The sequence below is a fragment of the Pongo abelii genome, chromosome 1 (genome assembly GCF_028885655.2).
Source record: "Pongo abelii isolate AG06213 chromosome 1, NHGRI_mPonAbe1-v2.0_pri, whole genome shotgun sequence".
Taxonomy (NCBI): domain Eukaryota; kingdom Metazoa; phylum Chordata; class Mammalia; order Primates; family Hominidae; genus Pongo; species Pongo abelii.
In genome coordinates, this window is record NC_071985.2 from 213737612 (window position 1) to 213761243 (window position 23632).

At 49.1% G+C, this 23632-nt stretch overlaps 2 protein-coding genes across 16 annotated transcripts in view; both read left to right on the plus strand.

Annotated features, from left to right (window-relative positions):
• The first annotated feature begins 1991 nt into the window (after nucleotides 1-1991).
• Nucleotides 1992-3245, plus strand: RNF186 (ring finger protein 186). Its single transcript, XM_002811361.4, has one exon. It carries the CDS (start codon nucleotides 2174-2176, stop codon nucleotides 2855-2857), a length of 684 nt encoding a protein of 227 aa, XP_002811407.2. The 5' UTR covers nucleotides 1992-2173; the 3' UTR covers nucleotides 2858-3245.
• Nucleotides 3246-17307: 14062 nt separating this feature from the next.
• The window catches only part of TMCO4 (transmembrane and coiled-coil domains 4), a 121333-nt gene continuing 115008 nt past the window's right edge, over nucleotides 17308-23632 (plus strand). For 2 of the 15 annotated variants that reach the window (XM_054540536.2, XM_054540579.2), the window contains exons 1-2: nucleotides 17426-17497; nucleotides 19463-19541. Coding sequence is in view for 1 of the 15 variants with exons in the window: in XM_063714619.1 (XP_063570689.1) it covers nucleotides 17383-17497 (115 nt within the window). In the remaining 14 variants the exon portion in view is untranslated. Of the gene's footprint in view, nucleotides 17498-17533; nucleotides 17552-17753; nucleotides 17845-18103; nucleotides 18217-19462; nucleotides 19542-23632 lie in introns of those variants that run through there. The other 13 variants (XM_054540540.2, XM_063714610.1, XM_054540573.2 and 10 more) reach the window with 10 other exon arrangements.

Here is a 23632-nt window from a genome sequence, read left to right on the forward strand (position 1 = left end):
CAGTTACCCAAAAAAGGGGAAAGAATGCTAGGCATGGGGGGAAAACATGCCTAGATCCAAGGCTCCCTTCAGCTTGATCTGGGGGAAAACGTGATATAGATGTGTATCTATACCTTAGTATCTGAGACAGGTCTCAGTTAATTTAGAAAGTTCATTTTGCCAAGGTTGACACAGCCTCAGGAGGTCCTGACGACACGTGCCCAAGGTGGACAGAGCACAGCTTGGTTTTATACATTTTAGAGGGAAATGAGACATCAATCAACATATGTAAAATGAACATTGATTCCATCTGGAAAGGTGGGGCAACTTGAAGCAAAGGCAGGAAGACTTGAAGTGGGGAAGGGGCTTCCAGGTCATAGGTGGATAAGAATGGTTGCATTCTTTTAAGTTTCTGATTAGCGTCTCCAAAGGAGGCAATTAGATATGCATTTGTCTCAGTGAGCAGAGGGGTGACTTTGAATAGAATGGGAGGCAGGTTGGCCCTAAGCAGTTTCCAGCTTGACTTTCCCCTGTGGCTTAGTGATTTTGGGGCCCCACGATTTATTTTCCTTTCACAGAGATAACTGATGGTCTAGCTACAGGTTGAGAAGAAATGGGACGGAATGGTGAGAGACTTGGATTTCAGAGACAGAGGGCCCAGGGGGAGTAGGGAGACAGTTGTTACCGATCCCACAAGGGAGGGAACCTCTTTGGGGCTGGCAACTCCAGGACACAGAGGGTGGCCTGCAGTGCCAGCTACTGAGGTAAGGGAAAGAGCTGAATCAGAGGCATGGGACTCTGTGTGGCCCTTGGCAGGTGACATGAGCACCAAAGGATCCTTCACATGGGCTTCTGAGTTCAGAGTGGCCTGAATGAAACATTTGTTTGAGGGAGTGCACGTGCCACCCCACCATCTGCCCTTCAGGGCGAAATAAGGAAATCACGTTTTCCTAACTGCTGTGTTACTAATATCTGCCTGTCTCACATGAGTCCTGTTAGCCTACGCCACCTGGCTGGGGCCAGTTGTGTCCAAATGAACCAATGAAATTGATTCAACCAGACCTTGGACGCTGGTAGATTCCACAAGGTCCTGCCCCATGGAAGGCCCCTTGGCAGGCAGCCAGTGGCCTACCCTGACCACACCCTGCCCTTGTTTCCCAGCCTTCCCTACAAGGCTGTATCAGGGTTCTGGGAAATGGGGGCTGGGGACCCCAGGCACAGGGTTTGGCTTAGAGTAGGCCCAAATAAATGGCAGCTGTTCTTAGTACTACTGGATACGCAGCATGCCTAGCACGCAACAGGACACCTGTGATTAGGCATGTGAAGTGTGCAGCAGGGCACCGATGGGAAGTTCATACACCCGTAACTGTGAATACAACAGCTGTGACTCTAAGGAAATGAATACAGTAGCAGGTGCCAAACACCTGTGCGCTGTATGTGGTTTTGTTTTTCTGCGTTGGGTTGGGCTTTGTCCTCCTTCCACTCACTTTTCTTACCTCTCCCCTCCTCTTTCCAAGGCCATCTGCCTGTAAATGTGCTCCAAGTGCAAACAAACTTTTTCCGCTCATCCTGACATCCAAAAGTTTGTGTCTGAGAAAGCAGTGTCCCCCAATCCACCTATGTCCGGCTCACAGGGCTGTCTGTTTATTGTGCAGATTTGTAAATGCCAGTGAGCCGAGATGGCACCACTGCACTCCAACCTGAGTGAGAGAATGAGACTCCATCTCAAAACAACAACAACAACAACAACAACAACAAAAGTTAAATTTAAAAAAAAAGGTTCAAGGACCTGGGAAGTGGGGGTGAGAGAGTTGGATTCTGATGCCTTCCAAAGCTTGAGCCGCAGTTCTGTGGGCACCCACCAGGTACTTGGCCCCAACAGGAAAGTCCTGATTCACTAGACCCTGCCCACTTTGCCCTCCTATCAGGCAATTCAAAGTCTCCAGACCCGCAAGTTACTGATTAACCCTAGGTTCTGAGAAAATAAATAATAATAACTGAAGGGACAACGTAAGCCAAGAAACAAGCTGGGCAGCTCTGGCAGAGAGGAGTGTCAGACAGCTGTTGTCAACAGGCACCTGGCCAGAGTGAAAAGGAGGAGCAGATTCCATCCAAGTCCCAGCGGCGCCAGCTGACACTCTCTGCCAATGCCCAGGTGCTGAGCGACAGTGTCCCACCGGTCCCTGTGCCCAGAATGGCCTGCACCAAGACCCTGCAGCAGTCCCAGCCCATCTCCGCAGGAGCCACCACAGCCACCACCGCTGTGGCCCCTGCTGGGGGTCATTGTGGCTCCACAGGATGTGACCTGGAGTGTCTGGTGTGCCGGGAGCCCTACAGCTGTCCCCGGTTGCCCAAGCTGCTGGCCTGCCAGCATGCCTTCTGCGCCATCTGCCTGAAGCTCCTGCTGTGCGTGCAGGACAACACCTGGTCCATCACCTGCCCGCTGTGCCGCAAGGTCACCGCCGTCCCCGGGGGCCTCATCTGCAGCCTGCGAGACCATGAAGCAGTGGTGGGGCAGTTGGCCCAGCCATGCACAGAGGTATCGCTCTGTCCTCAGGGGCTGGCGGATCCTGCCGACTTGGCAGCAGGACACCCCAGCTTGGTGGGAGAGGATGGACAGGATGAAGTAAGTGCAAACCACGTGGCAGCCCGGCGCCTGGCCGCACACCTACTCCTGCTGGCCTTGCTCATTATCCTCATCGGGCCCTTCATCTACCCGGGTGTCTTACGATGGGTGCTCACCTTCATCATCGCCCTGGCCCTGCTGATGTCCACCCTCTTCTGCTGTCTCCCCAGCACCCGGGGCAGCTGCTGGCCCTCCTCCAGGACTCTCTTCTGCAGAGAGCAGAAACACAGCCACATCTCTTCCATTGCCTGAGTGCCCTCTGATGAGGCTGTCCTTGCAGCCCTTTCTGCCCTTGGGTCCCCAGACTTCCATGATGAACAGGGTAAGGGGTTACGGACTAAGACTGGCTCCTTTGGGAAATCACATGCCCGCGGGACTTGCAAGCCACAACCGAGATGGCCAGCCTGGGTCAAGAATTACACGCTTGGATGACAGGCTTGCACTTGCCCTTGGGCTAGCACAGCTAAATTGTTGGGGGCTAGGGGAGCAGACACAAACTACTTGAACACAACAAGATGGGGGAAGCTCCTGTTCCTCTTATTCCAATGTTCCTGGTTTTTATTTATATAACTTGATGAAAGTATTGCAGTAGTGATGCTATTGTAGAATAGAACTGGAATTCCATTTTTTTTGCAATTTATGTAGCTGGTTTTGTTTTCTTGTTTTCCTTTGTTTTTTTGTGTTTGGGGCAGCAGTTGGTTCACATTTCCCCTTGTTACACATTTTCCCTCCTGGGAGCTTGGAGTCCACGGGGAGGTCCCACTGTGCTTCCTCTAACACTGTGCATCTCGTGTCCAGCCTAGCCTCAGCAAGTGTCCTCCTGGTTGTTTGGGTCTCCCATGGAGTCGACCCTAGGGTTGGGGAGATAAAACATGTGTGAAGGGATGGTGTTTCTGAAGCTGCAGGGGGAGTCCCACATTTAGCTGGCAGAGTTGGGGAGGGGAGGAGAGGGCAGGGTTTGGGAATTGCTCCCAGCATCCTCACTAGGAGTTCCCCACTCTGTGCCACCAGGCCCTGACTTAGCAGCAAATCTCAGGGTTACAAGGACTGCAGTCCACATACAGCAGGGCCAGCCTCCCATCTATTGCACAGTCCCACACGGTAGAACTAGATCTTTATGGATGTTACTGTCTTTGTTATTGCATCTCAAGTACTAGTTGAGCTTTTGTCATAAAGATAAGAGGCCCCATAAATGCAACGGTCCTCACCAATAACCTTACTTTTCCCACCTCACCCTGCTAGTCGCAAGCTTTTTTTGTGCCTTCTTTCCACCATGTCTGCTTCTTAACACAGGGGAGGCATTGGCTGGGGGAAATGACTTTCCATGATTGCCAGGGGCAGGCCTTAGCCGGGGGTTTATGTGGGAGTGCAGATGAGCAGAGGATGGGAGGAGACATACTATTTCCTTCCAAAAGCCGCATAAATGGGAAACATTCTTGAAACCTCAGAGGAGTGCTGTTGTCTTAGGGCAAGTCTGACACCCATGCCATTGGCCCTAGTGGCGACTGGTGCTGAGAGAGTATGAGTGTGCGTGGCCATGCACAGACCCATGGCTTTAAGCCAGACCAAGTGGGCCTGAAGAACACCATGTCTCCCAAGCTGAAGAGGGTCACTGGGCATTTCCTGAGCTGGCCCCAGGCATGTCAGTTTGGGATGGCTGCCAGTGGGATAGGCAAGGAACATTCCCTCCCAACTCACTTCTCCACTTCTATTCGATCTGTAATATTTCTCAGACCCTTCACCAAGATCAAAACCTCCCCCCAAGGTTTCAGTTGCTAATGACACCATTTCTACCATAATAATGGTGGGTACTTGTTTATCCAGTACTTACTCTGTGCCAAGTACTGCAATAACTGCTTTCCATGCACTAGTTAATCTTCTCAATAACCTTATGAAGTACAGGCCATTATTATCTCTCTCTTGCAGAGGAGGAGCTTGAGGATCACAGAAGTGAATTCGCCTACCTAAGGTTGCACAGTCAATGCCTGAGCTCCCTCGAGATAACCCAGGGCTCCTTCTGCCTCATGATGCTGCTTCCTTTGTGTGCAACTCCAAAATAAGTGGGGATCTGGTCACCACTTGAAGTGCATGGAGAACAGGAAACTAATTTCAGGAGCCTCCAAATTCCAGCAGTCAGCTGCTCAGAGAGGCCGGAGAATTTTAGAATCTGTCATCCATGCTAAAGAAAAGAAAAGAGAATGATAGGCCAGGCATGGTGGCTCATGCCTGTAATCCCAACACTTTGGGAGGCTGAGGCGGGCGGATCACTTGAGGTCAGGGGTTCAAGACCAGCCTGGCCAACATGGTGAAACCCCATCTCTACTGAAAATACAAAAAAGTTAACCGGACATGGTGGCGGGCACCTGTAATCCCAGCTACCCAGGAGGCTGAGGCAGGAGAATTACTTGAGCCCAGGAGGTGGAGGTTGCAGTGATTGAGATAGTCCCATTGCACTCCAGCCTGGGTGACAAAGCAAGACTCCATCTCAAAAAAAGAAATTTAAAAATAAAAAAATAAAAAAGAGAATGATAAAAATAGAATGGCTCTCCTGTAGACTTCTACCACCCAGCTCTAGCCTCCTCTGCAGTGAGTTAGGCCGACAGGAACATTAGAGTCCCAGGTTTGAGACCTCACCTGCCCCATCGTTGCCCTTAAGCAGGTCTCTTTAATTCCCTGAATCTCACATTGTGAAAATCAGAAAATAGTGAGATTTGTAATAGTGATTCATAATAGCGAGATTTCCTGTCCTTATTCCTGGCATGTGGTAGGCCCCCAACATGTCCGTCCCCCTGGGCAAAGGTGTTCAGACACTGCTATCACCAGCCTTTTAGAAGCTCAGCTGGTCTCAGTCATCCTCTGGCCTTGGCAGCATGGGAACAGAGAGCACCAGACACCAGAATCAACCCAGGCCGCCCTGGAAGAGAGCAGAGGAAATAGACACAGAGGAGGAAATAGACATCCTGCAAAAGAATATGACTGGAAGAAACCAGAGAGCCAGCCCTGGGCTCAAAGCCAAGCTCTGACCCGGTGTGCGACAGGAGGGAGTTACAGAACTTCTCCGAGCTTTAGTTTGGTCACCTGTAAAGTGGCAGGTGGGGGATATACTCTTCCCAGGGCCTCCGTGAGGATTCAGGGTGCTGCTGGATGAGCAGCCACTGTCTAATGGACTTTTTGTCGGCCACCATTGGCCTCCTTGGGTAAACGGGTTTCTTGGGGCTTTTTCAGCTTGACAGCCAGCATGGGGCAGCCAGACGAGTGTGGAGTGTTGTCCAGGGCAGGCCAGTCTGGCAGTGAAGTCTGAGCCTAGGTCCTAGGGGGAGGTCCTACCGATGAAAAGAAATTATGGGGAGAGGCCAAATTTCATTCCCATCAGGTCCATCTCCCCATGCAGCAGCCTTGGAGGCAGACATAACTGGCTTGAATTCCAGTTCTCCACTTACAAGTCCCTTCGTCTCTCTGCGTCTCAGGTTCTTACCTGTGAAACTGAGGTTATGATACATACCTGCTAGGCTTGCTGGAGAATCAGTGAAATAATCCATAGTTGAGCACTAAGGAGATAAGGGAAGGGAAGACAGAGAGAGACAGAGAGATGGGATTGAGTTCTAGAAATCCCTAGTGGGAATGATGAGAACAGACATTTAATAAACCTGGGCACTAGAATTCACCTTTTCCATGATCATCCTCAGCACCAGCAGCATCCTCAACAATATGATAATTGTTGACATTATCTAAATGCACCCTGCAAAGTGTATTGCATATACTATCACATATGCTATAAAGGAGGTACTATTGTTGTTCTCAAATTATCAGTGAGGACTTTGAGGCACAGAGAGGTGAAGGAACATGCCCAAGATCACACAGTGAGACAGTGGTGGGGCCAAGGGTAGACTGTAGGAGTTTAACTCCAGAGTTTGGGCTTTGAGTCACTTTGCTGTACCAGATGGAACATTCCAGCACATCATAAGTGATCAAGTTATGTGGGTCCCCTGCCCCTAAGACTGAAGAATTAAGAAGCACTGGCATCCTCTCATTCAGTGACAACTTCCTGATTTAGTGGGTGCCTGGGACAGAGGGTTGTGGAAATCTACCTGTCCCATCTCCCAGAGCCACTTCCTTGCCTCACCTGATTTATTGCTGGGAACTCCTGTTCATTGTTGGAACCCCTTTTCAAATGACTGGAGGAAGTTTTTCAAGCTTTCTTAAAACAAATAATTCTTTATCTGTGGCAAAGCAGAGCTGTTCTGGGAAGGAAGGACTTTCCTGCAATTTCTCTGGCTGTGGGAAAAGCATCAAGCTCATTAAAAACAGAAGTCAGATCCAAGCTCTTGAATGTGCCTGGAGGTGTTCCCATGAACTTTATATTTTTGTTAGAGTATCTTGAAATCACTTTTTTAAAGTGGGGGAGGGTGTATCTCTGGGAGCACTCCACAGAGTAGAGAACTCTATGGAGAATTCAAAACACCATGGAGGCCAGGCACAGTGGCTCACGCTTGTAATCCCAGCACTTTGGGAGGCCAAGGTGGGCAGAACACCTGAGGTCAGGGGTTCAAGACCAGCCTGGCCAACATGGTGAAACCCTGTCTCTACTAAAAATACAAAAATCAGCCAGGCATGGTGGCATGAGCCTGTAATCTGAGCTACTCGGGAGGCTGAAGCAGGAGAATCGCTTGAACCCAGGAGGCGGAGGTTATAGTGAGCCGAGATCGTGCCACTGCACTCCAGCCTGGGCAACGGAGCAAGACTCAGTCTCAAACAAACAAACAAATGAACAACAACAACAAAAAACCCACCCCATAGAATGTAGAATCCATCCGCTCTTTTATTCAACAAATACTTCTTGAGGTTCTGCTGTGTGCCAGGTCCTGAGCAGGATATGCAATCTTAGTTGATGAGGTAGGGAAATTAATAGATGCTGAGCATTAGATTCTCATAAGGAGTGCACAGTCTAGATCCCTCATATGCACAGTTCACAGTAGGGTTCATGCTCCTATGAGAATCTAATGCAGCCGCTGATCTGACAGGAGGCAGAGCTCAGGTGGTAATGTGAGCAATGGGGAGTGGCTGTAAATACAGATGAAGCTTCACTCGCTTGCCTGCCACTCACCTCCTGCTGTGCAGCCGGGTTCCCAATTATTAACCCCTGATCCAAGTTATTCCAGTCGGATGCTCTTTTCCAGAATTTTGAATCTGGAGCTGGTGATGCAAGGAGAAATGACTGTTTGAAAGTGGCTGCAGCAGCTGCTGCAGCAAACCAGATCATCCCCACATCTGGTGCTTCCCCTCTGGTTGATTCACTGAAGTCTCAGGTTCCTTCTCTACAATTCACTTTTTTTCTTCTGATAGCCTGAATCAGTTTCTATTGCTTGCAACCAATATCCCTGACTGAATACAGGAGCTGTCCAGGATCCCGGCTGCTGAAAAATCCCACCATAGGCCTCAGCCCCGCCAAAGGCCGGGGGAGAAGCAATGCCACAGGCCAGGTGGTCGGGAACCTTCCTACCACACGTTCCCACCTAAGAGCCAGTCTGACCTTGTGGGGAGGCTGCCCTGATGTCAGGCCCCAGAGGGTGGTGCCCACATTAGCTCTGCCTACAAGTGGGGTCAGACAGGAAACATGGAGTGGAGCTCAGGCCACCACTGTTAGAGAAGGCCAGCCTCCACTCCATTGGCCTCATGATCCCCAGAAGAAACAAGCTCTAGTTCTCCAGACACCCAGCCAGAGCCCTTCACTGGAGTCAGTCTGCAGAAGAAAACAGTCTGCAAAGTCTCTGTAGATGCAGCAATTTCAAAGCAACTGCAGCTCAGTGCACACCCGTGAATGTGAGGGAAAGGGAAAAGAACAACAATATTAGTGGCCAATGCTCATGAGTGATTCCCCCCTGCAGGTTCTGTTCTAAAAGCTTCATGAACTAAACTTAACTCTTGTATTCTTCACAACAACCCCATGAGGTAAGTGTGATGATTTATTGCGCTGGGCATTTTACACGTCTTCTCATAGAATCAACACAAAACCCCTATTCAGGCAGGAAACTGAGGCATAGAGAAGGTCAGAGAAGGTCAGCAATGTGTCTGAGGGACAGGGCTGGGATATGAAGTCAGGCAGGCCAGTCCGGCTCTAAAGCCCCCTCTTAGTCCCCGTACCTACCATCCCCCTGCCACCCCGCGTCATTCCCATCCTTCCTCACCTTCCCCTAACCCCATCAGAACAAGCCAAGGAAAGAACAGGGCCCTCAGTCAAGACAGACCTGGGTTCAAAACTAACTTCTAGGGCCAGATGCAGTGGCTCACACCTGTAATCCCAGCACTTTGGGAGGTCGATGCGGGTGGATCACCTGAGGTCAGGAGTTCAAGACCAGCCCAGCCAACATGGCAAAATCCCCTCTCTATTAAAAATACATACAAAAAAAATTAGCTGGGCATGGTGGCAGGCACCTGTAATCCCAGTTATTTGGGAGGCTGAGGCAGGAGAATAGCTTGAACACAGGAGGCAGAGGTTGCAGTGAGCCAAGATCATGCCAGTGCATTCCAGGTTGGGCGACAGAGTGAGACTTTGTCTCAAAAAAACAAAACAAAACAAAAACCAACATCTACCATTTATGCTCTGTGTGACCTTGCGTATGGTATGTGCTTTCCCTGAATTGGGAAATGTAGGCTCATATTTTTTTATGGCAATCTGATTAGATTTTATGGCAATCTGATTAGATGACATATACAATACCTGCACTGTTCTCAACACAGAGTGGGTGCCCTCCTGTCCCATCAGGCTATCAGGTGCCTGGGAAGGTGTACAATTTAAGGGACACTCCTGACCACCCCCACCCCCATCACCATCACACAACCTGGGGAAACAAGATCTACACATATTTACTAAAGTGAAAAGGCTGAATGAAACTTTAATAATAATAGAAGAGAGTATCTCTGGAGGAGAAGGAGGTTCTGACTAGGGAGAGGCTTCTGGGACACTGGTAATGTTGGTAATGTTCTATTTTTTTTCTTTGAGATAGGGTATTGCTTTGTCACCCAGGCTGGAGTGCAGTGGTGTGATCATAGCTCACTGCATCCCTGAAATCCCAGGCTCAAGAGATCTTCCTGCCTTACCCTCCCAAGTAGCTGGGTCTATGGGCACACACCACCACACCCAACTAATTTTGTTGATTTTTTTTTTTTAAGGTCTTGCTGTGTTGTCCAGGTTGGTCTTGAACTCCTGGGCTGAAGGGATTCTCCTGCCTCAGTCTCTCAAAATGCTGGGATTACAGGCATGAGCTACTGCACTGGCCTGTTCTATTTTTTGACTTAGGTGGTAGTTATACAGGTGGGTGTTTACTGTTAAATTATTTGTAAACAGTGCTTACATCCTCTATGTGCTTTTTCTGTACATACATCATAGCTTTTAAAAAGTAACACTGAATATAATAATACTATAGGGTCTAAGAGCTTGGTCTGAGACTCTGGTGTCTGGTTCAATCTTTTTTTTTTTTTTAAGACAGAGTCTCGCTCTGTCACCAGGCTGGAGAGCAGTGACATGATCTCAGCTCACTGCAACCTCCACCTCCTGGATTCAAGCAATTCTTCTGCCCCAGCCTCCCAAGTAGCTGGGACTACAGGTGCACGCTACCAATCCCAGCTAATTTTTGTATTTTTAGTAGAGATGGGGTTTCACCATGTTGGCCAGGATGGTCTCGATCTCTTGACCTCGTGATCCACCCACCTTGGCCTCCCAAAGTGTTGAGCCACCGCACCCGGCCTGGTTCAGTCTTATGCTGAGATGCCTGCTCTGTCCACACTTGCTGCGCTGAGGGTTTCAGAGCTTTGTGAATTGCCCTGGAAAGAAAGCCTTCATCTGGCTCTGTTGGTCACTACTCCCTCCAGCATTGCCCTGCAGTAAGTTCATTCTCTACACTGCAGCCAGAAAGGGGCCTTCAGAAAAGAACAAATTTCAGCCTTGTTTAAAACTGGTGGTTCTTCCTTGCCCTCAAGGTAAATTACACCCTCCTTAGCAAGGCTTCCAGCACCTGGCTTCTCCTTAATACTGGGCCTGATTTCTCCCTGCTTGCCCCCAGCATTCCTTAATAAAGTCATGCTGGCCAGACATGATGGGTCACATCTGTAATCCCAACACTTTGAGAGGCTAAGATGGGAAGATCACTTGAGTCCAGAAGTTTGAGACCAGCCTTGGCAAACCTAGTGAGACTCTGTCTCTACAAAAAAAATAATAATTAGCTGGTGTGGTGGTGCACACCTGTAGTCCCAGCTGCTCAGGAGGCTGAGGCAGGAGGAGCATTTGAGCCCAGGAGGTAGAGGCTGCAGTGAGCCATGATTGTGCCACTGCACTCCACCCTGGGCAACAGAGGAAGACCCTGTCTCAATAAATAAATAAATAAATAATACTGAATGCAATGTGGTGTCTTAGATTGGATTCTGGAACAGTAAAAGGACATTAATGGAAAACCGATAAATTCCATACTTTAGTTAACAGTAAGTACCAATACCCAATACCAGTTTGTTTGTCTTGACAAATGTACCATATGTTTATGTAAGATGCTAACACTGGGGAAAAACAGGGTGAAAGGTATATGGTTCTTAGATAAGAACTCTGTAACTCTCTTTGCAGTCAATCTAAAATCCTTCCAAAATAAAAAGTTTACTAAATAAATAAACAACATAATTAAATCCTAACTCAATATTTTAGATAGCTGTGAGGCTGTCTAAAGCTAGGCTTTGAGCTGAGGCCTATTTTCCTTCATTAAAAGGGAAAGATTAGCAAATGTTAGAGAAGTTTTAAAGATTCAATAGCATCAAACAATCCCAACAGAACAAGGATCAAAGGGAATTGCTTTCTTACTGTGTGATTCAAGGTGATTTAATGCAAGTTCATGTACCAGCTAGAGGCACCTCATGTACCACCAGTGATATGGGTCTCACACATTAGAAAATATCAGACCAGGGGCAAGTGCAAAGCATTCTTAGATAAGAAGCAGGTAGAGGTCATGACCCAAGCCTCTGTGTAAGAGATATGGCAGGAGACTATGAAATTATTACCTAACACATGAAAACAGTGAGGGGTGGCCAGGCGTAGTGGCTCACACCTGTAATCCCAGCACTTTGGAAGGCCAAGGTGAGCAGATCATTTGAGGTCAGGAGTTCGAGACCAGTCTGGCCAACATGGCAAAAACCCACCTCTACTAAAAATACAAAAATTAGCCGAGCGTGGTGGCGTGTGCCTGTAATCTCAGCTACTCAGAAGGCTGAGGCAGGAGAATCAGTTGAACCCAGGAGGCAGAGATTGCAGTGAGTCAAGATGGCGCCACTGCACTCCAGCCTGGGTGAAAAAGCGAGACTTCATCTCAAAAAAAGAAAAAAGAAAACAGTGAGGGGAATTATTAACCCAAATGGCTTTGACTCCAAATCCCCAACACTTAGCTCTGCCAATTCCAGTTGATGGTCCAATTAACATAAAGTTATTCAGTTCTTTGGGTCAAAGATGGCTTGGAAACACAAACAAGAGATTGCTCAGCAATGTCACATCCATGGTAACCACACATCGTCCGAAGTTACCTCCACGCTGGCCTTCCTCTAAGGGAGTGTCCAATCCCTCCCCAGGGGAGCTCAGATTATTTCTGAGTGTGGTAAGGAAAGAAGTGACCATAAATGGCCTTCTGGCTCATTCAGTCTCAAGTTCAGCACAACAGCATCATAGGGATCTTCTATGGGAAAGAATATGGGCTGCCCTCAGTGAAATCATCCCTAGAATTCAGTTCCACTCAACAAACACCCAGGCCAGGCCAGCCCTCACGTCGGTCCTAGGAGGAGAGACATCAACGGGACATAGCAAAGGAGGCTTCCCCCATTGAGGGTTCATTATCCATAACTCATCTAAATATCTTTGAACCTGTATTGATATTTAGGCGTAAATATCAAGGGCAGGATAGCAGAATCAGCCAGACCTAGGTTCAAATCCTGACTCTGCCACCTTGTAGCTCGGTGATCCTGGCCAAGTTATTCCTCTCTGAGCCTCAGTTCCTTCCTCTGAGAAATAGGGCTAATAATCAAATATACTGCATAGGGTTGAAGGATAGAAGGTATATATGGAAGGCACATGGAGCCAGCAATAAGGATAGTGCTCCCTAAGCAGTATTCATGGTGATTTCTAGAAATTCCAGGAAAATTACAGCCCGTAATTTAGTTGTTCCAAACCTGACAGATCATCAGAATCACCAGGGGAGCGTGTTAAAAATACAAATTCCTAGGCTCCCACATCCCTGAGAAATTCTAAACAGGGTAGGGCCAAGGGAGGACTCAGTAACCTCTGTTTCCATTATATGTTCTTGTGCCTAGCCATAGTAGGTGCTCAACAAATACAGGCCTCTTTCTGGCCTGGACTATTGCAATAGCTTCCTAACCAGCTTCCTCTGTCCACTCTTGTCTCTCTGCCCTCCACACAGCAGCCAATGGGATCTTTTTAAAAGGTGAGGTCATGTCAATTCACTGCCCCCAACCCTCTACAACTCTCCATCCACACCCCTAACTGAGTAGACAAGACCCTACATCAGTGGCTCCTAGCCCTGCCCACATATTTGAAATACCTGTGAGCCACTAGCAAAGACATAGAATCAACCTAAATGCCCATCAATGACAGATTGGATAAAGAAAATGTGTTACATGTATACCAATGAAATACTATGCAGTCATAAAAAAGAATGAGATCACTTCTTCTGCAGGAATATGGATGTAGCTGGAGGCTATTATCCTTAGCAAACTAATGCAGGAACAGAAAACCAAATACCTCATGTTCTCACTTATAAGTGGGAGCTAAATGATGAGAACTCATGAACACAGAAAAGGGAACGATAGATGCTGGGACCTATTTGAGGGTGGAGGTTGGGAGGAAGGACAGGAGCAGAAAAAACAACTATTTGGTACTAGGCTTAATACCTAGGTGATGAAATAATCTCTACAACAGACCCCCTGTGACACAAGTTTACCTATATAACAAACCTGCACATGTACCCCAAACCTAAAACCTTTTTTTAAAGTTTTTTAAAAATTAAAAAAAAATTTTTTTTGAGTCAGAGTCTTGCTTTGTTGCCCAGGCTGGAGTGCAGCAGTACCATCACGGCTCACTGCAACCTCCGCCTCTCAGGTTCAGGAGATTTTCCTGCCTCAGCCTCCCCGATAGCTGGGACTACAGGCACCTGCAACCACACCCGGCTATTTTTTTTTTTTTTTTTTTTTTGTATTTTTGGTAGAGACGGGGTTTTGCCATGTTGGCCAGGCTGTTCTTGAACTATTGACCTCAGGTGAGCCACCCACCTTAGCCTCCCAAAGTGTTGGGATTACTGGCGTGAGCCACCACTCCTGGGCAGGTTTTTTGTTGTTGTTGTTTTTTGTTTAAAAAAAAAAAAAGAAAAGAAAAGAAATACCTGTGGGCTTCTGAACAACACCTATGGGATCTCGCCAGATCCCAGACCAATGGAATCAGAATCTCTGAGAGTGGGGCCCAAATAGGGTTACCAGATAAAATATAGGACACCCAGCTATACTTAAATTTCAGATACACAATAAGTAATTGTTTAATATAAGTATATCCTGTGCAGTATTGGGACATATTCATATTAAACAATTATCCATTGTCTATCTGAAATTGAAATAAAACAGAGAGTCCTCTATTTTCATTTGCTAAATCTGGCAACCCTAGCCTAAGCATCAGCAAATATATATATGTATTTTTTTTTTTTTTTTAATTTTGAGACAGTTTCCCTCTGTCGCCCAGGCTAGAGTCCAGTGGTGCAAACATGGCTCACTGCAACCTCCGCCCTCCACAGAGCTGGGACTACAGGCTTGCCCTACTATGCCTGGCTAATTTTTGTATTTTTAGTAGAGATGGGGGTCTCACCATGTTGCCCAGGCTGGTCTCAAACTCCTAGGCTAAAGTGACTCACCCGTCTTGGCCTCCCAAAGTCTTGAGATTACAGGTGTGAGCCACCGCACCCAGCCCTCATCAGCATTTCTAAAAAGCTCACAGTGATATGACCCCCACTACCTGTCTGATCTCATCTCATCCAGGACTCTCCCCCAGCACTCCCCATTCTCCTGTCACACCGTTTTCTTATAAGGGCCAACTACACTCCCACCTCAAGACCTTTGCAGTTGCTGGGTCTACCTTGGATGCTGTCCCCTGTAACCTGATAGCCTCCTCAAAGTTCGCCTGCGGGGGTTCCCTGACTGCTTCATCTTCTATAGCGTGACCTCCCTGCTTTACTTTTTCTGTAAAACAGATTAAAATCAGTTTGTTTGCCAGGTGCGGTGGCCCACGCCTATGATCCCAGCACTTTGAGAGGTCAAGTTCAAGAGTTCAAGACCAGCCTGGCCAACATGGTAAAACCCCGTCTCTACTAAAAATACAAAAAAATTAGCCAGGCATGGTGGTGCACGCCTGTAGACCCAGCTACTCAGGAGGCTGAGGCGTGAGAATTGCTTGAACCCAGGTGGTGGAGGTTGCAGTGAGCTGAGATTGTGCCATTGCACTCCAGCCTAGGCAACAGAGCGAGGCTCCGTCTCAATAAAAAATAAAATATAATAATAAAATAAAATAAAATCAGTTGGTTTATTGTCCATCTCTCTCCACCCATCCCCCAAACCAGAATGTAAGCTCCATGATTTTGCTGGAAACACCTTGATTCTCCTGCTATACCCTCAACATCTAGAACCCCACCAGTCACTCCACACATCCTGGTTGAATTAGTCAATGGTTCATTAGAAGGCTTCCCCTTCCACAACTCCCTAAACATTCCTTTGGGGAAGAGTTACTTAGAGGAAACAAAATTCTTCAACGTCCAATACCAAACCTAAAAAAATCTCAAAAGCATACACCAAAAGGGGTAAACATATTTTCTCCATCTTTCCCACCCATAGCCTCAATGATGGGATTAGGGCCTGTGTGCAGTGGGGGTGACTAGGGTGAGGGTTGGGTGCTGGGCAATGGCTGAACAGGGTCCGATACCCAAAGACAAGTGTGTTCAATACAAGGTCTCTAACCAAATTAGAGACAGGGCAAAGCAGGGGAGTGCAGAGTGGTGCCTGGTCCCACAAAGCTGATCTGCTGGAAGGGGCTGCCAGACATTGAGAGGAGGGCTGGCTGAAGTTCTCAATCTTGACAAAGCTCACACGCTCAGATATAACCCCTTATTCCCCTAAAGCCTGCACATGATTGACCCATTTGACCCTCACAATAACTTCATGGGTGGGTAGAACTGCCCTTCTTGGTCTTGATTGCCCAGTGGGGAGATGAGAAGATGAAGGAAGGAACATTTCACAAGGTGCGTGAGTCCCAGGCTCTGAGCTGGGTGGGATGCTGGTCTCTGACCCCCGTCGGTACCTTTTCCTCCCATAACCCTAGACTGTCTTCACTGGGAGTAAGGGCAACAGCTTCTGAGGCCACGATGACTCATGCTCTAGCTCTCGCACTCATTAGCTCTGTGGCTTCTTCACTGTCTGGACCTGAGCCTCGGTTTCCTCTCCTTCAGAGTGGGTGTGATGAAATTCCACAGGGTTGCTAGGGGAAAGAGATTCATTCATTAAGTGCTTCTTTTGAGCACCTACAAGTGCTAGGCACAGTCCCTGTGGCTGGGCACACAGCGGAGAGCATGGCAGCCTAAACCTGCCCACCTCCAGGGCTTTTAAAGTCTAGTTGGGGCTGCGTGGTGGCTCATGCCCGTAATCCCAGCACTTTGGGAGACCGAGGCGGGCGGATCACCTGAGGTCAGGAGTTCGAGACCAGCCTGGCCAATATGGTGAAACCCCATCTCCACTAAAAATACAAAAATTAGCCGGGCATGATGGCTGGTGCTTGTAATCCCAGCTACTTGGGAGGCTGAGGCAGGAGAATCGCTTGAACCCGGGAGGCGGAGGTTGCAGTGAGCCAAGACCGAGCCATTGCACTCCAGCCTGGGCAACAAGAGCAAAACTCTATCTCAAAAAAAAAAAAAAAAAAAAAAAGTCGGAGAGGCAGAACATAAAGTAGCAAACAGAAAAATGAACAAAATAATTTCAGAGTGATAAATACTACGATTAAAATAGAACAGGACTGGAAGCCTGGTGCGTGATTCCACAGCCTTTAGAACTGTAGCTGGTGCGGGCTGGGGGCAGTAGCTCACGCCTGTAATCCCAACACTTTGGGAGGCCGAGGCGGGTGGGTCACCTGAGGTCAGGAGTTCGAGACCAGCCTGGCCAACATGGCAAAACCCCGTCTCTACTTAAAATACAAAAATTAGCCGAGTATGGTGGTACGCGCCTGTAGTCCCAGCTACCAGGGAGCCTGAGGCAGGAGAATCGCTTAAACCCGGAAGGCGGAGGTTGCAGTGAGCTGAGATTGGGCCACTGCACTCCAGCCTGGGTGACAGTGCCAGACTCTATTTCAAACAAACAAACAAACAAACAAAATTATTCCTGGCGCGTAGTAGGTGCTCAGTAAACTTGTTCAATGACTGAATGTGCTGGGTGGTCAGGGAAGACTCTCAGATCCCATCCCGAGAGACCAGAATGGAAAGCAGGAAATGGACTGGGGGAAAGGGAGGTCTGAAGGCAGAACGGGAGCCTCCAGGCAGAGGCCCTGAGACACGACCAAACTTAGCGTTAGGGAAAATGAAAGTAGAATCAGGAAGAACCTAGATATCTGAACACTTTGCAAACTACAAAGTGCTGCATACACGTGCGGGAAGGCGGTTTCTGTGGCTGGTTCTTTGTTTACATTATACATTTTTGAAGACTTTGTCTTCAAAATGTGGCTTTGGGGCATGCCACTCTCGGGGCCGAGTCCTTCGCGGGCCGTTTCTGCAAAGTCCAACCTCGCAGGGCCCTTCTCCCCCGCCGCGCTGTCTCGCTGCTTCCTGGAGGGTAAATGGACCCATACACAGATGTGGCGCCGCGGGCTGGCCGGTCACCTGCAGGGTCCGGCACCCCTGTCTCGATGGGTGGTGGAGGTGGGGCAGAGGTGGGACGAGCCAGGTCGGGACCCGCAGCTGGCGAGTCAGAGCCTGGAAGGCCCCGCGCCCCCGCGCCGCGCTCCCGAGTGCTCCGCCCGGCCGGCGGCGACCAGGCGCGCTCGGGGCAGGCGGCGGGACGGGCCGGGACCCGGGACGGGACGCGGCGGGGAGGGGAGGGGAGGGGAGGGGAGGGGCCGGGCGGGAGGAGCCGCTCGCGGGTTTCGCCGCCTCCGCCTTCGCCTTTGCAGCCGACTCCAGGTAAGGGGGCCCCGGAGGAGCCGCCAGGCCACGGTGGCGCGCACCTCGCTGGGCCACTCCCCGCCGGCCCCACGCGGGGCCCTCGGAGCCCGGCCCAGCCCCGGGGCCCTTTGCCCTGCGCCCCGCCCTCCACCCCGGGGACACTGGACCCACCAGGGAGCGGCCGCGCGCTCCCTGGCGCTGCCTGCCCTAAGCCCAGGCCGCCTGCTGGTGGTTGGTTTGTTTTCAGAGCCGGAAGTGCTTTTAGAAATCTTGTGGGGTGGCAGAGGAGGAAACTGAGGCTGGGAGGTGCACTCGGGCGACTCCGGCCTCGGCCTCCGAGTTCTTAGAGGTCACCCAGCCGCTCCCTTGACAAAGAGGACGCTGGTCAAGGTCAGAGAGGAAGGGGGCTTGCCCAAGGTCACAAGAGGTCCCTGTGCTTCCCCTTGCCCCACGTGGCCCCTCCACGCCCCCGTCAGGAAGGCCTCTAGGACTCCCTCGCCTCCTGTCTCCCTGTCCCCCCGCAGACTCTCAAACAGAGAATTCCAGGGGGGCTTGGGGAGCCTCTGGAGAAAAACCAGGCTCCTCATGTTACAAGGAGGCCATGTCTTCTGGTGCCCATGCCTGAAGTTACAGGAGGGAAGAATTACTGCTGCTGACTTTCGAGTGGATTTTACAGCTGGGTAAACTGAGGCTCAGAGAGGTGAAGTAACTTCCCCAAGACTACACAGCTAGGAAGCAAGGGATAAAAAAAGTGGGCTACCTGCCTGGAGAGCCTGACCCAGTGCTTCGCACAGAGTTGGCCTCCACAATGCCTTTGCCCTGACAGCCTGGCCCTTCCCAGGGGTCGCACTGGGAATTAGGAGCAGGGCCAGGCTAGAATCCCAGACTACTACCTAACTCGAAGTAGGAGTCAGCACATGAGCCCCCTTTTTCCTAACTCAGTGTTTATTTCATTGCAGAAAATATGAAACTCTTTTAAGCTTTGGGAACATCCATTTGTTCATTCACCAAATATTTGTTGAGAACCTACTGTGTGCATTGTTTAGGCACTGAGGATAGAGCAGTGAACAAAACGAGCTCTGCCCTCAGGAGGTACACTCCAGAGGGTGGAATAAAGCCCTGCCCTTCAGCCTGGGGAGACCACTGGTGTTTCCCCAACTGTGAAGCACATGAAGACAGCAGAAGAGATCCGTATTAGAGTGGCCTCAAGCTCTTCTGTGCAGCATCAGACAGAGATGGGCTCAGGTGCTAGCTTTGCAGCTTTGTAACTGAGTGATCAGGCAAGTTAAATGACCTGTCTCCAAGGTTGTTGTGAAAATTAAAGGAGCTGAAGCCACAAAAGGCCCAGTGCAGTGTCTGACACTTTGGGAGACTTTATACTTTTTAGTCCTAAGGCCCAAGGAGGAGTTGGACAGGAGGAGTTGATCGATTAGGTTGTCATAGCTCAGCATGTAGCTCCCATAAAGGCTGGGGTCTGGAGAGTTCCTCATAAGGCTCAAGCCATCTCTCTCTACTCTGGTACCACTGGGCTACAAAGGCTGGATCAGCCACCAGGGCTGGCTAATGTGGGACCTAAGAAATGTCAGTGGGTGGTTTCTCATTGTGTTCTCTTTTGGCCTGTGTGTTTTGTAAACAGTGTTGTACATTATAAACCGGGGCTGCTGATGAGGAGTGGGGAACTGGCTCTCTGGAACGTCTGACAGCAGGCAGAAGGGGTGAGAGTGAAATCCAGTCCATTTTCCATTTAGCCGACCTCCGCTTCAAGCTGCCCTGACATTGTACCACCCTCTGCCTAAAACCCGGCTCTGGCTTCCCATTTTCTTTCTTTCCCTCCCTCCCTCCCTTCCTTCCTTCCTTTTTCTTTTTCTTTTTCTTTTTTTTTTTTTTTTTTTTGAGACAGAGTCACACTCTGTCACCCAGGCTGGAGTGCAGTGACGCGATTTTGGCTCACTGCAGCCTCCGCCTCCTAGATGCAAGCGATTCTCCTGCCTCAGGCTTCTGAGTAGCTGGGACTACAGGCGCCCACCACCATGCCCGGCTGATTTTTGCATTTTAGTGGAGATGGGGTTTCACCATATTGGACAGCCTCGTGACCTCGTGATCCGCCCGCCTCAGCTTTCCAAAGTACTGGGATTACAGGCATGAGCCACCACGCCTGGCCTTGGCTTCCCATTTTCTTAGGGAAAAGAGCAAAAACCTTTTACATGGACCAGAAGGCTATGCACCCCTGTCCCCTGGCCTACACCTCCAGCCACATCTCAGACCGCTTATCAACAGCCCTCTGTGCCCAGGCATGCCACCCCTCCCTCCTTGGGACCTTTGCACCTGCTCTTCCAGGCCACTTCTACCCCCTGCCTCCCTTTTCCCAGGTAACATCTTCTCATTCTTCACATTTTAGCCCTAGCCAGACTTGTACTCCAAATGCCCCAGGCCACAAGACTTCTACTGGTATGTCAGAGGTTAAGTTCATGGTGGAATTATACACTCATTGCTGGGATTAATTCCTGCCTGTACCCTGTACACCACCCTGACTGTATCCCCTGTGACCTCCAGGACCAGGGCTAAGTTTGCTTAGTAGGTGCTCAGTAATGACATCCACCTATACGGAGGCCCTCTTGAGCACATTGGGGACCTCACTTTATATAAAACGATATTGTCCTTCAAAAAAATCTGCTGAAGTCATTTTTCAGTTGCAGGTTGTTTCATTCAGCACACAGGGATTGAACCCCTGCTCTGCCAGGTGCTGCCCTAGAATATATCAGGGAACATGATGCAAAAGCCACTGCCTTTCTGAGCTTCCTCTAGTGAGGGAGATAGACCATAAATAAACCTATAATACATTGTCAGGTGGTGATCAATTTGATAAAGAAAAATCACAGGCCAGGCGTGGTGGCTCACACCTGTAATCCCAGGATTTTGGGAGGCCAAGGAGGGCAGATTACGAGGTCAAGAGATCGAGACCATCCTGGCCAACATGGTGAAACCCTATCTCTACTAAAAACACAAAAATTAGCTGGGCATGGTGGCATTCACCTGTAGTCCCAGCTACTCGGGAGGCTGAGGCAGGAGAATCGCTTGAATCCGGGAGGCGGAGGTTGCAGTGAGCCGAGATTGAGCTACTGCACTCCAGCCTGGCGACAGAGCAAGACTCCATCTCAAAAAAATAAAATTAAATGAAAAAATCACAAAGGGTCGGGTTGGAGGCGGGAGTGGAGGGGCCAGCTGTCTTACACTGAAATGAATAACCAAATTATTAATTGGGAATCCCTGGTGCCCTGGGCTTCATCCACTCTCACCCTGACCCTCCTGGTCAGGGAGACAGACACATTAGCAACCGGCCATTATGTCCAAGAAGAGGTGGAGGGGCCCACCCCTGACCCCCACCTTAGTAAAGTGGAGAAGGACTTGGGGTTTGAGGTCACACAGGCCTGGAAGGAGCATCCTAGGACTTGCCAGCTGTGTGACCTCCGCTTCTGTGAGTCTCAGTTTTCTCATCTGTAAAATGGGGACAGCGATTGTCTCTTCTTCATAAGGTTGTTGGGAAGCTGAAGTGGGATCATGGAAGTAGGCCCCCAAAAATCTAAACTGATTTTATTATTAAACTGTGCTTTTGGAAAAGGGCACCATTTGGACAGGGGGACCCAGATGGAGAGAACAGCATGAGCTGAGGCCGGAGCTTCCAGCGTGGGCTGGAAGCAGGGGAGTGCAGTTGAGCTGAGGATGAGCTGGAAGCAGGGAGTGAAAGAAAACAAAGCAGGAAAGGCAGGTTAGGCCCGTCCACAGGTGCTTGGGGCTCAGAAGTGGGATGTGAGCCTGTGGATAGATGGGAGCTCATCGGATTCATCCAATTTGCTGGTTTTCAAATTGTGTTGGAAATCTTTGGCCAGGGTGTAAACCAGACCGAAGAGAGGTAGAGTAGCCTCATTGTGAAGATGGCTGCCTGTGGCCTAAGACCCAGGCACAAGTTTAAATACCACATGACTTGTCCAGTGACCTTGACCTTCAATTCTCAGGGCCTCTCTGTCCCCATCTGTGGAAGGGTGATAATAGCACCCACCTTGTAGGATTGTTGAGAGAAAATGAGACGATATGTAGAAAGAGATGACATGTGGCTAACATTTGCCAAGCATTTACTATTGTGATTTTTAAATGTTTAAATTTTTTTTATTTTTATTTTTTTAATTTTTAATTTATTTTTTCTTTATTTCCTTTTTGAGACAGAGTTTTGCTCTTATCACCCAGGCTGGAGTGCAATGGCGCAATCTCGGCTCACTGCAACCTCTGCCTCCTGGATTCAAGTGATTCTTCTGCCTCAGCCTCCTGAGTAGCTCTCACGACGCCCAGCTAATTTTTGTGTATTTTTAGTAGAGACAGGGTTTCACCATGTTGTCTAGGCTAGTCTCGAACTCCTGACCTCAGGTGATCCACCCGCCTCAGCCTCCCAGAGTGCTGGGATTACAGGCGTGAGCCACTGTGTCCGGTCCCTTTTTTTTTTTTTTAATGTAAAAATGGCGATAAAATACACATACCATGAAATTTACCATCGTAACCATTTTAAGTGTGTAGTTCAGTAATGTCGAGTATATTGACATCATTGTGCAACAAATCTCTAGAACTTTCCAACTGGCAGATCTGAAACTCCACACCCATTAAACAACCACCTCCCTCCCCTGTTCCTCCTCCCCACAGCCCCTGGCAACCACCATTCATTCCACTTTCTGTCTCTATGAATTTGACTACTCCTCATACCTCACATAAGTGGAATTGTACAGCATTTTTTCTTTTTGTGACTGGCTTATTTCATAACTTCTCAAGGTTCATTCATGTTGTAACATGTGTCAGAATTTCCTTCCTTCTTTAAGACTGAATAATGTTCCACTATGTGTATATATCATATTTTGTTGATCTATTCATCTGTAGATGGGCATTTGGGTTGCTTCCAACTCTCGGCTATTGTGAATAATTCTGTACACATGGGTGTACAAATATCTTTTTGAGACCCAGCTTTCAATTATTTTGCATATATACCCAGAAGTGGTATTGCTGGAACATGTGCTGTTATAATTTGAAGGTGGGGTATTGAGGGTTCCCCCCTGTGTCTCATCTTGCCCATCACTCTGGGGCTCTGGGGGGCAGTTTGAAAACCAGTGGGTCAAATGGACTATTAGAAACTTTGCCATTTCTCCCACTTCCTTCTCAGGCACATTTGTTGCTGTAATTATTTTTTAATTATCCCAAGTGGAAACCACCACTCAGTCAACAAATGTTGCTGAGTTCCCACTGTGCTTAACTGTGAGCAGAGGGAGATAGAAGATAAGCAATCAATATAAACAAGATACAGAATTGGGAGGCTGGTGTGTGTGCTGTGGACAAAGTGGAGCAGCTGGGTAAAGGGGCTAGGATGGGCAGTGGGCAGGGTGGCTGCACTGAAGTGTGAGATTTGAGCACAGACAGAAGGAGGTGAGGGAGTTGGCTGTGTCCTTATCTGGGGGATGAGCATTCTCAGCCGTGGGAACGGCCATTGCAAAGGTTGTGTGAGGTGGGAGCATGCCTGGTGGGGTCCAGGAGCTGCAGGGAGGAGGGTATGGCTACAGCAGCATGGGAGAGGCAGCGGGGGTGAGGGGCAGAGAGGCCACTCTGGCCAGATTGCAGCGGCCCCATCACCATTGTAAGGACCCTGACTTTGAGAAGGGAGTCTTGGAGGGTTTGGAGCAGAGGAGGGGCGTGGCCTGACTCTGAGATGGCACTCTCTGGGTGCTGTGCGTGAACAGCTGGGGTGAGGGCAGAAAAAAGCAGATGTGTGGAG

Coding starts and splice junctions, on each gene's coding strand:
- RNF186 (XM_002811361.4), top strand. CDS start 2,174: ATGGCCTGCACCAAGACCCTGCAGCAGTCCCAGCCCATCTCCGCAGGA.